The sequence below is a fragment of the Grampus griseus genome (assembly GCF_964374135.1).
Source record: "Grampus griseus genome assembly, chromosome: 17".
Lineage (NCBI taxonomy): Eukaryota > Metazoa > Chordata > Mammalia > Artiodactyla > Delphinidae > Grampus > Grampus griseus.
The window spans coordinates 79,676,969-79,694,354 of NC_139011.1; the positions used below are offsets into that span (position 1 = coordinate 79,676,969).

The window sequence follows — 17,386 nt, forward strand, 5'->3', positions numbered from 1 at the left end:
CACATGAATGATACTCAACGAATATCTGATAAATGAATTCATAAATAAAAACGCATTCACAAACCAATGAACGAACTGCTAATCTTCACAACAACCTGTGCTTTCTTCGCCCCACTGAACAGATGAAGAGGTCAAGTCCACAGAGCCCGACACATCGGCAAAGGGCAACAACACATGGAAGTGAGAGTCGCCACTTACTGCCACGTGCCTTATTCTGAACCCTTGCTCTCCCCCTTGTTGACGGGCTGGCGTTCTCATTGGCGTTTCTTTCCTATTTATCAACGCTTATACCGAGAGAGAAAGAAGCCAGAGTACAAGTTGATGGGCACAGATTTTTGAGACAGCCTGCCAGATTCACATCTGTAGGTCTGAACTTCACCGGCTGTGTGACCTTGAGTTATTTATTTAAACATTCTTTGCCTCTGTTTCCATATCTGTAAAACGGGAATAATAGGAACTGCCTCACAGTGGTGTAAAGATTAAATATATTACTATATAAGCACTTAGAACAATACCTGGCACTGCACATGAACTATATATTCTGGGTAACTATTACTGCTTCATTTTTGTTGTTACGGGGGTAGCTTTGGGTCAGAAGAGAGTGGGTTTTCCTGATTAGTGGTCCGAGGCCAGATGTTCCGTGGTCCAGATCAATGAAATGTGCCTTATGTGAGGGACCCCTTTCTGGAGAGAGAAGCCTGCCCCTCGCCCAGCTGCACAGGACTGTTACGTGGTGGGACGGGTGACTGAGTTACACAAGGGGCCCCTTCAACTCGCTCCCCAGACCCAACCATTGGAGTCTGGGCTCCTCCTCCAGCACTGATCTGCCTGCAGGAAAAGAATCATTTCACACTGAGCCTTGCGTCCATGCCTCTGTTCTTGTGCTACGTGAAGTTTCCCTTTGTGAAAGACAGTCCTCAACCGATAGCGCTGTATGTCAAGTGTAAATCCAGGAAGCACGGAACGTGCCCGCTGCCCTCACGAAGAGAGCTTTCCTATATACATACAAGTGACAGTAGACATGTACTAATCAGTATCTGAAAATATTATCTCCAGGCCTCATAACCTAGGTAAAAATTTTCCCAAAGCAACTAATGGGCTTATAGCAAATTTTGTGTGGGAAGACCAATGAGACGGGCTGTTCGATTTTACTCTGGGCAGAGTGCTAACACGTGGGCACTTTCGGATATTGACGGCAGCAGTATAAATTATTATGGCTCTTCTAGAGACAATTTAGACACGTAAACCTAGCCTCTTGACCATATCAGGATATTTCCACCCAGGATGTCCAAAATTCAGAATTTAGATTAAAGGAAGTACTTCGGAAGTTAACAAAAGTTTGTGGGCAAAGATCAATTCTTCGCTGGGTTTTTTTTTTTTTTTTTTTTGGGCCTCTTTAACCAAACGTGCGTCACCCTAAGAAAAATGTAAGCTCAGTGACAGCAGGGCTGTTTCTGCGTTCGTCTCCAGCTATTCCGTGCTTAGCCGACAACCTGGTAAGTGGCAACACTCAACAATGATCTGTTAAATAAATCAAAGGATGACAGTTGTGATGTGTGTGATGGAACAAATGCGGAGGTATCTAAACGGCAAAACTCAGGCACTGGCCAAAAAGTACGGCCACATGACCAGATAAAATAAAACAATAAGGCATATATTTGAAGAATCTTAACTGACATAAAAATCTCAAGTCATATTATATGAAAAAGCAGATTCAAACCAAATTCTAACTTTGCGCAAATAATGTTTAAAAAGAGAAATAAAATAATGAGTGTTTACGTGGAGCCGGGCCTAATTCTTAGTCCCTCCTTTAAACGTGTCCTTAGAGACTGCATTATTTTTGAAAGTTCAAAATAAAGACCAGGTAGCTACTTGGAAATAATTTAAGACTAAACAACAGTATAGAAATGCAGGCTGGATTACTATTATGAAAAAGTTATATTAATGTATGGATAGGGTGTGGACAAATAAACTGTTAGGGTAGTTAATTTCTGGGTTTCTTTATCTTTTCTTTCTCTCCCTCCCTTCTTTCCTTCCTTCCTTCCCTCCTTCCTTCCTTTATCTCTTTCATTCTTTCTTTTTAATTTCACTAGTTCTTTTTTTGGTAAAAAACTAAAATCCCATCAGGAAGCTATGTCATTAGCTACTTTGGGAGTTACTGGGGAGCTGGGTGCGACCTCCTTTCCTTCAGATGCTGCCACATCTTTTAGGAGTTGCCAGAACTGCTTTGCTGACAGTAAACTCACGGGTATTAGAGTTTTTCCACCACCGATAGTCCCACAATAGAACCAAAACCATCCACAGCGAGGTGCAAGCAATGACCTGTTTTTATTTAGCTCTTGTGCTCTTGTGAATGTCAGCTTTAATCTAGGATTCTTCTGGACGGAAGAAAAAATTATGAACACTTTGGAGGTAATCATATTTTCTTTGTCTCCCTGCCTTCAGACACTTTTGATTCTATTCATTATGTTGTAAATGTTCCAGCATTTTCTACTCCGCTGATTCTTTAACTGGAAGAGAAGTAGCTGACGTAAAACACAAGGAACTTGGTTCTCCTTGGTTACACAAACAAGGTCAACCTTAACTCGGATTTAATATCAATCTGCAGTACTTCCAACCCTACAGACCCCAGATTGGAAAGGGACGAGATTATTATTTAGGTTTTATAAATCATTCCCATTTTGATTCTTAAAAATGGCCACAAAAACTGTTTGGAATTTTACAGAATTCTCAATGACTTTCCATTGCAACAATCCCGTGTACAGCACAGAAATTTAACGGATTTATGACAATTATATATTCGTTTCCACACCCAGAGAGGCAACCTAACCATGGGATTTAAACATATTTTAAACATACCTTTCTTTGCATATACCTTTATATTTTCTGTACTTTCTAATTCCAAGTCTTATCCAAATCTTTCTCTCCTGTACTTTATACAGCAAATAGGACTACGGTAATAATTGTGGTTTAAACTCAGACAATTTCCAGTTGACTTTCTACTTCATCCTCAAAGGACCCCTGACAAGCTTCCTCGTGTTTCCACTGCCCCCCACATGGAGGAACCTCGGAATCTGCTTCAGAATTATCGAAGCCGAGCATTTCTCTTCACTCTACCTTTTCTCACACGTGTTTTTCTTTTCTTTGTCTTTACCTTGTATTTTCCTTCATATCCATGCATCACTTGATTTCATGAACTATCTATTAGCCCAGAACCCCTCCTGGCCGAGGAAAAGCCATTATGATCATCAGTGCTTGCTGGTCCTACCTTGAGAACCTTGCACATAATCTCATAAACTGAAAACGTTTTCTCTGCTCGGGTCCAGTCCCACGTGGTCACCTTGAAAAGATGAGAAACTAATACATCATTTGTTTTAGAAAGATGGCCCCTGCTTTTCTCTTTATTATACACTATGGTGGACACCTGGAGCTTCACACGTGCTCTAGGCCATCTCTAAGTTGTGAGGTTCTCCTCCTAGACGTCCTTGACCTTCAACAATGTTTCTGTTTCCTTTCTCCTAAGTTTCACACCATTTCTCTCCCTCTTTCAGCAGATGTTTTATATTATAAGCAACAATTTACCTTTGCTCAGTGTCTTGATGTGTTTTAAGTAGTGTGTGCATTCTCTCTACATAAATACTAAGTGTTTTTTGGCGGTGGGATTCATTTTTTTATATGGGGAATATAGCCAATATTTTGGGTAACTGTAAATGGAAAATACTAAGTGTTCATATTTCACACATGTCATAGTTTTTTCTCCATTTACCACCTGTTACATGCAAAGAATACTAGATACCATATCCACGCTGGCTTTGATCTTTAAGAAAGATATAGTTTACATCAGGAAGTCACACCATGTTCTGAACATCGTGAAACACCAAACACCACGGTGAAGCTGTTTCACTTGTTTGTGTCTGAAACATGTATTAGTCTGTCCAGTCATAAGAAATTATTCAGAGTAGGAATAATGTAAAAGGTATAAATATTTATGTTTTTTTTCCCCGTCTTCCGGGTGATTTGAACTTTGTGTAGACATAGATATTCGAAATTACAGCAAGTCTAACCTGATCCCGCCAAGACCCTATGTGGTATTAGACCTGTAAGTGAGTGGTCTGGCTTTAATATGTATAGTCAATAAATATTCATTGAGGATCTACTGTTGTGTAAAGTACATGTTTCCAAAAGCAAGGCCTCAGGTGCAGCAGATCGCCATGCATATTTAACACGCAGCCTGATGACGAGATACGGGATGTAACAGATTATCACAAACACCATTGATTTGACTTAGACAGACCTGTGCCATATAGATAAACGTATTCAGCCTGTCATAAATGTCGACACAGAAATGCCTTCTAGGTTTTTCAAGGATTATAAAGCCAATGTTTCATGCCAGAACTTATATCTTTAGCAAGAAATTCTCAGAAGCATTTGGACTGTTTTCTATTTTTCTCTGTATCTTATTTTCGAAATATATTGGTAACATATCATTTGTTATTGTTAAGCTGATGTCACTCTGTTGTGATAATATGGGAAAAATAAGGAATGTTGAACAGAAACACTTACTGGAGGTGCCAGAAACTTATAAAGACACGAGCCCCGCAGGGCTAGGAACGCCGGCGAGTACGCGCTGTCCTGCAGGGGACCTTGTTCCCGCGTTTCACACCAGCCCATGTAGACAATCTGCAAGGAAGCGGAACACGACGACCGGTCAAAAAAGCCTCATTTCAGGTGGCTTGTGTGTTCTTTTTGTATCTTTTGTGGTATTTTAATTCTCTCATAAAATTATCAGTTTAATTGATGCAAAAAGTATATTAACCAGATTTACCTTCAATAAATGAGTGTGAACCACTCATAAGATTTTATGTTTCCATCAATGTTTACCAAGAAACAAACGTTACCTTCACGGAACCAACAATTACGTTGATAACTGATTTCTCAAGAGAAAGAATGAAAGCCAGAGTATCATGGAACATAAACTTCAATGTATAAAATGAGAACAACAACCAGCCTAGAATTTCATATGCAGCAAAATTATTATTTTTTTCATGAATTAATAGGGCTAACCCAAATTTAAGATAATGTTATATATCTATATTTATACTGGTGGATTAAGGCTGAAAGTCATAGCAACTGGGCACTGCTTTCTTTCAACTGACAAATATATTCAGAGAAGAGAAATATTTTGACTTACAGTATACCACTAGTCTAACTTTGTGTTTGCTTTCCATGGGGAAAAAACCCCCCAACAAAACACCTTCCTATTTACACGTAAGTCGTCCTCAACCTGAGAAATATTACAGGGACGTTAATGCAGTTCAATGTTGTGTTACCATTAGCTCAGAATCACATATAAAATTATCCGGAAGCAGACTGTACATATCTATTGTGCTGTTTGTTGCCTCAGCAACAATTAGGTTGAGGTTCTTCTGCTTTAGAAAGTGTGAATGTCTCACTTTATGGTGACAATTAACATATTACATTCGGCCCTGAGTATTCAAGCGTTCCGCACTGACAGATTCAACCAGCTGCGGACTGGAAACACAGCACACAATCCGCGGTCGTCTGAATTTGCAAATTGGAACCGCGGATGTGGGAGGGGGTTTGTGGCACTTGAGCATCTGCAGGGTTTGGTTTTGGAAACAGTCCTCTGCAGGTACCAAGGGACAGCTGTATAATCTGGACAATAAACATAGCAGTTAGACAGGAAGAAGCAAAAATGTTAAATAAACATGTTGTACTGGTCCCTGTTTGCAACATAAAGACAACTTTGTGGGTATTAATGACTATTAACACTAGACCCAGTAGACATGGTCTATCTTGCTATCATATTGTAGAGAAACAGTTGCTTTTTTTCTTTTTCCTTCAAAAGCAGATTTAATCCTCAAAGAAACACAATACTGAGCAGATTATTCAAAACATTTGCTAAGATCTTTTATGACAAATATATGGAACACACTAGGTAATAAAATGGAAAAAAACATAGAAATGCTATTTTTAAACTTTGGAAACATTTTACCTGCTTTAAAATGTGATTCAAAGTTTTTCCTTGCTTTCATTTCTTTTTATTTTTTTCTTTTTTCTAAATGGGTGAGGTTATTAACCCCTTGTTTTTTTTGTTTTTTTATTTTTTTGCAGCACGTGGGCCTCTCACTGTTGTGGCCTCTCCCGTTGTGGAGCACAGGCTCCGGATGCGCAGGCTCAGCGGCCATGGCTCACGGGCCCAGTTGCTCCGTGGCACGAGGGATCCTCCCGGACCGGGGCACGAACCCGTGTCCCCTGCATCGGCAGGTGGACTCCCAACCACTGCGCCACCAGGGAAGCCCTCATTTCTTTTTAAATTTAGTTATTCCATTACTATCTAGGTTTGCACGTTGGTCCTTAATTTTGTTCCCTTTAGCTATTTTTAACTTTATTTGAAGGAGTTCATTCACAAGTCTTTGAAGGAAATTAAGAAAACAATCTCATTCACAATAACAACAAGGGGATAAAACTTAGGAATAAACTTAACCAAAGAGGTGAAACACTTGTACACTGAAAATTATAAAGCATTAACGAAGGGAATTAAAGATACAGGTAAATAAAAAGACATCTGTGTTCATGAACTGGAAGAATTAGTATTTTAAGATATCCATAATCCAAAGTGACCTACCAATGCAATGCAATCCCTATCAAAATCCATACGGCTTTCTTTACAGACGTAGGAAGGTCATCCTAAAATTCACAGGGTACCACAAAAGACCCTGAACAGCCACATCAATGCTGAGTAAGAAGAACAACCTGGAGGTATTTCATGTGCTGATTTTAAAATGTATTACAAAATAGCAATCATCAAAGGAGTAAGATACTGGCCTAAAAGCAGATGTAGACCAATGGAACAGAGTAGAAAATGCAGAAATAAACCCGTGCATACATATATGGTCCACAAATCTTTGACAAAGGTGCCAAGAACACACAATGGGGGATGGATAGTCTCTTCAGTAAATGGTGTTGGGAAAACTTAATATCCACCTGCAGAAGAATGAAATTGGACTTTTATCTTACACAGTATAAAAAATCAGTTCAAAATAAATTGGACGCTTAAATGGAAGACCTGAAACCATCACAGTTTTAAACCATTATGCACTTCTGACAGCTGGTGAGGCTTTGATCCTTCACTTCTAATATAAACTCAACCCAGTGTGTATACCTGTGCCCCGAGGCACATGGCAAGGATGTTCCTTGTAACGTTATTCTTAGTCCCAGCCATGTACAAATGGCTTAACATAAACCATGTACCCTACGATACATTCTGCAGATGAATATAGTAACAAATTGTGATATCATAAAGGAACAGTATACAGCAAGGAAAATGAGTACGTTATAGTTACATGGAACAACGGAAGTGAACCTCACAGAACACAGGGTTGAATAAAAGGAGATATATCATCATATATATATATATACACACACACACATATATAAAACCTATATCAAATATATATATATATATATATGATTTGATTAAGACAAACTATAGTCGTGTTTTGGAATGCATTCTTGGTTGGAATAAAAAGTACTTCAGGAAAGATGACAAACGGTCAGAATAGTAGTTACTCTAGAAGCCTGCAAGCCAGTTGTGCATGGGGAAGAATACAGAGGGGGAGACACGATCTAAGCTGGAACAAGCCACTTTTCTTGACCCAGATTGTGGTTACACAGGGGTTTGGCTTTTGAATAATCAAGCTGTACATCTATGTTTTATGAACTTTCTATACATGTATTATAGTTTATAAAATCCCATTTTTAAAATAGCACACACTGTGTATTATTAATAACAGTTTTATAACAAACTCATATTAAAAATTATAGAGTTTTGTGAGTTTTATAGGAAGAAAGTGTTCCAACGAATGACAGGGTTAAATCGCCCTGTCATTCTGGGGCCCTTGCAATGATATAAAATTTTAGTTATGAATTATATCAACTTAATCATTATATTATTTCTCAATTAAGTCAGTCTTTCATTTTAATTCAATTTGATAAAACTTACAATTTCTCTGTGTTTATGACTTCTCTGCATTGGCAAGAGGAAAAAAGAGATTAAAGTGGTCTACATAATCATGAGAAGGAAATATTTGAGCTTCCTAAGACTGAACTTTGAGTTTGCTGTCTCTTCCTACATCTATAATTTGCTGGAAGCTGAAATATTAAGGATGATATATTGATATTTTTCAAGAATTATCATTAAGTACAATTTTATTAGTTTGAACTGAGTGTAGCTTGGAGGAATGAGCTCAGGATGTAACTAATAAAAATGGGATTATCGGATCTGCAAGGGATATTTCTTCATGCTTGTTCTCCAGGCCAAAGATCGACCTGATCACTTTCTATGCCAAGGAAAAGGGTTGTTCTCAGTTCTGCAGAAAGACCAAAAGGCACCTGCTGTTCCTCATCATTACCTTGACTCCTGCGAAATGATCATATGGTTGAGGAGACATAATGCATTTTCAGAAAGTTCATCCTACACTTGTCACAGCAAATAATAACTCTAAAGAAAAACTGTGTCACTTAATCTTATTTTAAAAAAAGAAACAAATGAGCAATATAGGCATAAGGATATTTCAAACAGAATGTTTTAGAAACAAGTAGAATTAAAAGAAAATAGTTTCCTATACCTATGAAATGACAAGTGAACTGCCAACCATGTATCACACACTTTTCAGATAAATATTTCGAAGACTTTCCTATTTTTTCAGCTTTATTGAGGTATAAATTGACAAATAAAAATGTAAAGTAAGAACCAGGGCAAGGCAATGAGACATTCTACTGGAAGGAACCAAAAACACTCAGTAACCAAGACAAGTAATATTTTAAAAATTCAAACTGCAAAGTGTCACCAGCAAAGCCCATTAACAATTCCCAGGAAATAAAAATAAAATCTGGGTAATAAAATAATGGTGTTATAATTTAGAGACCCATTGACGGGCCAACTTTCTCCATCTCGCAGCCGGTGTTGGGGCCAGGGTGTACTACACAGGAAGGTTAAATGTGTTCGGGTTGCGGATGATACCCAGAAAACTTCCAATTCTGCAGAATGCACCCTAACAGCCTACCCCCAAACCAAAGGGGCACTGGAAGGGAGAATCCCTCACAGACCCCGCAGGGGGATGGAAATGGCAGATCCCGGCCACTACCCTCCAAGGCACCTGGTTTGAACAGGTGGTGAATTATGGAGCCCAGAGGCTCCTAAGCGGGCACTCTGACTGACCTCAAGGAGCCCTGGCTGACACTGGACATAGGGGGAAAGCCTGTAGAGTTCTTAGTCAACACTGATGCCACTTACTCAGTAATGAACACAAGATCAGGCACACCCAGTCACAAGAGCTGTAAAGTAATGGGGGTATCAGGGAAGGCCTAAGATGAGCATTCACAGAGTCATTAGATACAAACTGAACAAACATACCCTTACCCATTCCTTCCTGTATGTTCCCCAAAGCCCTATACCCCTGCTAGGAAGGGATATAAAAAAGATGTAAACTAGTAAAGTGATTTAATATACACATATATTGTCAAAGAATGCTTCCCATCTAGTTAATCAACATATCCATCAACCCCCATATTTACTTATACATATATGTGTATATACACACACACACACACACACATATATATATATATGTTTGGTGAGGACATTTAAATTCTAATCTCTTAGCAAATTTTAGATGTACAATACTGTGTTATCAACCATAGTCACCATGTATACATTAGGTCCTCAGATCTTGTTTATCTTATACATGAAAGTTTGCACCCTTATACCAGTCTCTCCCCGTTTCCTTCACCCCCCCAGCTGCTGGAAATCATTTTCTACCCTATATTTCTAGGAGCTTGACTTTATTTTTTTTTATTCCACATATAAGTGATATGGTGCATTATTTATCTTTCTCTTTTAGCATAATGCCCTCAGGCTTCATCCATGGCAGGATTTCCTTCATTTTCATGGCTAAATAATATTCCATATATATGTGTGTACATATGTATATGTGTGTGTGTGTGTATATATATATATATATATAAACTCACATCTCCTTTATCCATTCATCTATTAACAGTTTGTTTCAATATCTTGGCTATTGTAAATAACACCACAATGATATGGGCGGGAAGATATCTCTTCAAGATCCTGTTTTCATTTCCTTTGAAAATATACCCAGGTGTGGCATTGCTGGATCACATGGTAGCTCTATTTTTAGTTTTTCTGAGGAACCCCCATACTGTCTACCAGAGTGGCTGCACCCGTTTACATTCCCACCAACAGTGTAGGAGGGCTCCCTCTTCTCCACACCCTCATCAATACGTACCTCTTATCTTTTGATTTTAGCCATTATAACAAGTGTGAGGTGGCCTCTCACTGCACGTTTTGATTTGCATGAACGCTTTTAAGCTACTTGTGAAAACACACCCAATACATGAAGCCTGTGCTGCACAGCAACATTTTATTCTTTAAATTTTGATCATTTTATTGTACATTATTTTTTCTTGTTTGAAATAGACTTTAATTTTTAGAGCAGTTTTAGGTTCACAGCATTATTGAGTGGACGGGACAGAGACTTCCTGCAGACCTCCTGCCCTGACACCTACAGCCTCTGTGCCTCCGCCCACTATTAGCATCCCCCCCACCGGACGGCACATTTGTTACAACTGCTGATCCTACGTAGACACACATTATCGTCCGAAGTCCATGGTTTACATTAAGGTTTGCTCTTGGTGTTGTACATTCTGTAGGTTTTAACAACGTGTAGGGACATGTATCTGCCACTATGGTGTCGTACAGAATAATTTCACTGCCCTAAACCTCTTGTGCTCAGCCTTTTCATCCCTCCCTACTCAACCCCTAGAAACCGATGATCTTTTTACTCTCTCCATAATTTTGCTTTTTCCAGAATGGCAGATAGTTAGAAGCAAACAGTGTGTAGCTTTTTCAGATTGACTTCCTTCACTTAGTGATACACAGCTAAGTTTCATCCATGTCTTTCATGGCTGGATGGCTAGTTTCATTTTATCACTGAAGAGCAACCCACTGTCTGGATGGAGCACAGGTTACTTATCCTTTCACCCACAGAAGACCAACTTGGTTGCTCTCAAGTTTGGGCCATCAGGATAAAAGTGCTGTACACAGCAGTGCACAGCTTTTTGTGTGGACATAGGTTTTCAACTAATTTAGGTAAATACCATGAAGTGTGATTGCTGAAATGTACGGTAAAAGTATACTTAGTTTTGTAAGACACAAGCAAACTGTCTTCCAAAGTGGCCGCGCCATCTGCCGCCCCACCAGCAGTGGATTAGAGTTCCTGTGGCTTCACATCCTCACCAGCATCCGGTGCTGTCGGTGCTCTGGATTTGGCCATTGTAATGGGTGTGTAGTGGTATCTCGTTGTTTTAGTTTGCATTTTCCTGATGACATCTGATGGGGGCCATATTTTCATGTTTACTTGCCATCTGTATATCTTCTTTGGTAAGGTATCTATTAATGTCTTTGGCCCACTTTTAAGTTAAATTGTTTGTTTTCTTATTGTTGAATTTCAAAAGTTCTTTGTATATGTTGGATAGCAGTCCTATATCAGATACATGTTCTGCAAATATTTTCTCCCAAACTGTGGCATGTCTTCTCATCCTATTGATAGTGTGTTTTGCAGAGCAAAGGTTTTTCTTTTAATGAAGTTCAGTTTAGCAATGATTTATCTCACAGATCCTGCCTTTGGTGCTGCCTCTAAAATGTCATCACCATACCCAAGGTCATCTTGATTTTCTCCTATGTTGTCTTCTAGAGGTTTTATGGTTTTGCATTTTACATTTGGGTCTGTGATCTAATTTGAGTTAATTTTTGTGAAGGATGTAAGGTCTGTGTCTAGGTCCACTTTTTTTTGCACGTGGATGTCCAGTTGTTCCAGCACCATTTGTTGAAAAGACTTCTAGTACTGCTGACCCTTGAGCAACATGCATTGAACTGGGAAGGTCCACTTACATGTGGATTTTTTTCAACGGTAAATATTACAAGACTACATGATTCTGGTTGCTTGAATGCGCACTTGTGGATCCGCGTATATGGAGGCAACTTGGCTACAGAGGGCCGACTGTAAAGCTATATGCAGATTTTCCACGGAGAGGGGGTTGGCACCCCTAGTCCCATGTTGTTCAAGGTCAGCTGTACTTGAAAGAGAAAACGAAACGCAGGGTTCTTGGTGAACAGGGTGTTTCCAAACACAACAGTGGTGGGCAAGCTTGTTGAAGACCCATCCCACTCCCAGGAACAGCTGGAATAAAAGATGCAAAAAACCCAAAATGAGGATAAAACCATTTTAGAAGATATTTCAGTGTTATCAAGGCACAAAGACGTAAGCAGCCCAGCTCCTAGTGGAAGGAAAGCTCAGATGGGTGAGGACCCTTTCGGGGTCGCTTCCCAGCTTCAGGGTCTGTCCCTTGTGAGCTGGCTCCTGGGGGCTGAAATGGGGGGTCTCAGTAGATTCAAGGTTCAAGTCACACATGTTGGATTTCAGTTCCTTCCAAGAAAAAACTCAGCAGGATACAACATAAGAGTAAACATAAATGAGAACAGGCCAGGCCTCGTAAGGACGGGAGCCTAGTTCACAAGCACTCAATCCTGACTGGGGTTAAATGGTACTTCTGATTTTATTTTGCCAGAAATAAAAGTAACGCTCTCTGAAGGAAGATATCCTCTGGAGCCTCAAGTCACATATATGACTTTTACATGCAACGTCTACTCTTTATGCAATACTGAGAAACCATACAAGGAGGCAAAATTAAATAGAATTCAGAAAATCAGGAGAGAAAAGACAAGAGGGGAAGCACACAGGCATACAAGGTTCAGATTCTGGGTGTACCAGGTTCAGAGTTAAAAACGTCTATACTCAGTACCCTCAAAATTTAGATGACTAGTTCAAAACTTGTATCAGATAACTGGAAATTACAAAATAATAAGACACGTACCTAGAGATAAAAATGGAAGAGCTGACACTTCAGCTCAGTATCAAGACGTGTAGAAGTTTACACAGAGCTGAAGAGAGGAACACAGAATTAAGTGAATTTAACACTGCATACGAATCAGCATAACAATCAGTTGCATTTCTATGCTTAAGGGGTAGACCATTTTTCGACCCCTTGAGTGTGTGTACGTGGGTGTACATAGCTGATTAGCAGAAGTTTAAATGTTACAACTAAGAGCAGGTGGAGTAACAGATGTTTCCCGAGGTCACAGTGATCAAAGATGGATACAGAGGCCAGAGAATAAGAATCCTTGTGGTACTCCTCCCCCTGCAGACCTTCAGAATTCATCTCAAATCCCTGAATCAGGGCTTCCCTGGTGGCGCAGTGGTTAAGAATCCGCCTGCCACGGGTTCGAGCCCCGGTCCGGGAAGACCCCACATGCCACGGAGCAACTGAGCTCGTGAGCCACAACTACTGAGCCCGTGTGCTGCAACTACTTAGCCCGCGTGCTGCAACTACTGAAGCCCGCGCTCCTAGAGCCCGTGCTCCGCAACAAGAGAAGCCACCGCAGTGAGAAGCCCGCGCACCGTAATGAAGAGCAGCCCCCGCTCGCCGCAACTAGAGAAAGCCGGCGGGCAGCAACGAAGACCCAATGCAGCCAAATATAAATAAAATAGATAAATTTATTTTTTAAAAAAATCCCTGAATCAAAGGAGCAGAGATGCGTGTCTCCCAAATCACAACCACCTCTACGATCCACAGGCCTTTATTTCAGACTGCAGCATCCAGGGCACCTAAGAACCACGTCTGCTTCTGATCTTCTTTCCAAGAGGCTGTGACACAAGCGAGTCTGCACTGATGATGCTATGTGGCCATGGCAACCACGGCGCACCTCACTGGAGTTTTCCCTCAGCATCTTCTGGGGTGGAGCCTGGACTGGGCCCCCCGCCTTCTACTACGGGTGCCTCCTGTCTCCTCCGCCCCTTGTTCACCTGGTCAGCGACACCCCCCCAGCACCTGAGGCCATTTTGCTTAAGAAACGGGCCAGACAATGTCCCGTCACAGCCTTGAGGTTACGTGGCCTCAAGGCCACCATCGCCCTGGGAGCCAGGCCGGCCCGCCCTCCCGCAGGGCAACAGCCAGGCCCTCGGGCACTTCTCCCCGGGAAGACCGCTCTCCCCGGCCGGCCGCGCTGCTACGTCAGGCGCCTGCCGTCTGAGGAACGTCCCAGCAGGTGATCTTATGTTTGTGGAGGCTCTTACAAAACGTTTGCTGTGTTAATGTTCCTTTAGGAGAAATTTACAAAAATGAATTTCAAGGAGAGCTTTAAATGGAAACAAAATAAAGTTGCAAAATGAGCTAAATGTCCCCTGAGTGGTCAGGCAGAAGTGGAAAGAAATACTGCTCACCATGGGGAAGGGAACCGGCTTGATCGCGAGTTTACAGGTGAACTTTGGTCACGTTTACATCAGCTGCAAAAACCCGGCTCCTCTCCTGCCTGCAGCCGCTTCCCTGAAAACCTCTGCTGAGCCAGCGATGCTGGGGCAGCGCCGGGCCCCTCGCACGGGGACCACGGCCGGCGCTCGGGTTTGTCACCGCAGAGCGCTGGCTATAGGGGCTTCTCGCAAGACATGGAGATTAGCAGCTTGGGGCTCTGCCAGGGTGCTTTGGAGAGAAGCGATCAGGCAAGGGGAAAGGGACCCCAGTGCCAGCGCGAGGGAGCGGGTAGCGGCAGGGGGCCGGGGGCACGGACAGGGCTGGGGCCTGCTTTCTGCAGACCCGTCGGTGTCACCCGAACCACTTTGCTCTCCTTAGGCCGGCTTTTCTCTGACAATTATAAAATACATCTGGGCCACCGTGATTCACAATTAAAGAGGAGAACTCCCTCTCTCTCTCTCTCCCTCTCTCTCTCTCTCTCCCTCTCTCTCCCTCTCTCTCTCTCTCTCTCTCTCTCTATATATATATATATATACACACACATACATATACATACACACATATATGTGTATAGTTCCGAATTCAAGAGGAAAGCAACATATATACATACATGAATGCATATACACTGGTTTCCATGTGTACTTGTGAATTATGTACATACATATGTACCAAGAGATACAGCAGACATAAAGGCAAAGCTTCTGTGTAGAAAGGTAACAACATCAGCTGGTTGTAACCTGTGCCTTTTTCCTTTCCCCACTCCAAAACTGCAGTAATTTGTTCAAGCCTCTGTCATAAACATCTGCGAAACAGCAGTGAACTGAATACACAATGCAGTAGTACAACTTAGATTGCGCTTTGGAGGACCGAGAACTAAACCAGAAAAATGTAAAACATTTGTTATGCTATAGAGCAAGGGACTGCAAGGGAAATGAGGGAAATGAGTCAGGGAAGGGAAGACGGGAAGTGCTGCGAAGGGGCTGGCATTTCCCACAAGGTGACCGACCGCAGGGTCTCCCAGAGGGGACATTTGAGGACAGGTGTGCGGGAGCAGAGAATCCGCCACAGGGCAGAGCGTGGAGGCAGGGGGACCAGCAAGGCACCGCGGGAATGCAGGCGCCTGCAGGACCACCTGGGGGCTGAGAGGCCAGGCAGCTGGAGAGGATAGCTGATGATGAGATGAGATTGACCATGACCTCAGATGCGCCCCCCGTGGGCCCCGGGGGGCCCTGGCTTTACTGAAGGACTCACGGTGGAGATATTTTGGACGGTGGAGCTGAACTGAAAGTGCGTGTGCGTGTGTGCGCACACGCATGTGGACAGAGACGCAGGAGCGTTAAGTGACAACTCAGCGGGAACGAGCTCGGTGCCTGTGTCTCCGCCTTTAGTAAGACGAAGAGTCGGGGAAGGAATGAGGCACCACTTGTAGGAACTACAGGATCCAACGATCCTGCACAGGAGACCCAGGGAGCAAAGGAGGTGAGGAGAATGCAGATTCAAAGGTGCAGGAAGAAGCGGTTTGCAGGTGACCTTGACTGGTCTCTGTGAACCCCTCCACGTTCAGAGTGGGAGGCTGACAGAGGCAGCAAAAGCCGGGGTGCAAACAGCACAAACGAAGACACGTCTCCGCAGGGGACGTCTCCCTGCCTGAGTCTAAATACCGTCCTCCTACGGCTGAAGTTTTCACAACACAAATTAATTAATCCACGTTTTTAAATTAAATTTCAACACTTGCTTTTGTATTGCTGAATCAACATCTCAAGCAATTTGCCAAATCTCATTTTGGTGGTGAGATTAAAATGTGCCCAAACCCACAGTGACAGCACCCAGGACGTGTCATGATGGCAGCCACGGAAACAGCAGGACACGGCAGGAGGACTGGTCATGAAAAGTGAAATCCCGTCTGTCACTTAATAAACACCTTTGCTGATAAATAAATATCTATGGAGAAAGGAAACTCTCATCAGAATGGTTGGTTGAAGAGGTTAAAAGTCTTAAGGCATCATCATAACCTAAAAGATTTGTTAATAGTTACAGGTTAGAAATATTCAGGCCTGGGGGTTTCATTGATGCTTTATTTCAATATAAGTATTTCTTTAAATATGTATTACTGTAGCAGAGATGTAGTGGAATTTTGCTGTCAAAAATATGCATGCAAATAGGACATCATAGGTAGGATCGTAGAGGATTCTGTGGGGATCAACAAAACATGTTTTAGTAGACTAAGCTAACGTGTATTTGAAATTAATATGGAAGCAATAAAATCAAATCACATTTCTTACAATCCATTTTAATTTCATTGCTATACTGACATTACAATTTTTTTCTACTACATAATTTCAGAGGAAAAAACCCAATAAGTTCCACATATACAAGAAGTTTATGAAGGGAATCAAATTACTAAAAATTTAGAGAGCTTATAGTGAGGCTTGGCCTAATTTCCTATTCTGATAAACGCCAGTGACTACGGGACCATCGTGAAAATAAATAAGCCACTGAAATATAGAAATAGTTTTTTCTGAAAAGCGTTTTTGTCACTAACAGATATTTCATAACAGAACAATTAGTTTCTCCTTCTACAGGACTTTCAACTTGTATTTCCATTTAGTGTATTTTTAGTTTCTACGTTTGCATAAATAATACATTCTCCTTAATACCAGGCTGTAGTTAAGTTCTTACTCAACTGAAATGATGTTATAAAAACTCCAATAACTGAATAAATAAAAACCAAACAAGAGCAACAAGCATTTTTCAGCGTTTTGAGCAGAATCACGACCTTTTTTCTCTAACTTCAGTTAATCAAATCAATCATGAATACAGATCTGGACAGAGGTAATCTACACATAGAGTCAAAGTTTATGACTTTGTAGAAACCTGATACTATTTCACTGGGGCAGGAAAACTGCTGTTATAGCAAACCCCATCCTAAACTCTGATTCTAATTATCAAATAAATTCTCAGTGATGTAAAA

The 17,386-nt window shown here is 41.4% G+C and overlaps 1 protein-coding gene across 2 annotated transcripts in view; it reads right to left on the reverse strand.

The window, feature by feature from the left end:
* The window catches only part of SNTG1 (syntrophin gamma 1), a gene marked incomplete at both ends in the record, with an annotated part of 197,975 nt that overhangs the window by 50,761 nt on the left and 129,828 nt on the right, over window positions 1–17,386 (reverse strand). For both annotated transcript variants that reach the window (XM_082674870.1, XM_082674869.1), the window contains 2 exons: window positions 3,269–3,340; window positions 4,564–4,680. In XM_082674870.1, coding sequence (XP_082530996.1) covers window positions 3,269–3,340; window positions 4,564–4,680 — 189 coding nt within the window. The remainder of the gene's footprint in view (window positions 1–3,268; window positions 3,341–4,563; window positions 4,681–17,386) is intronic.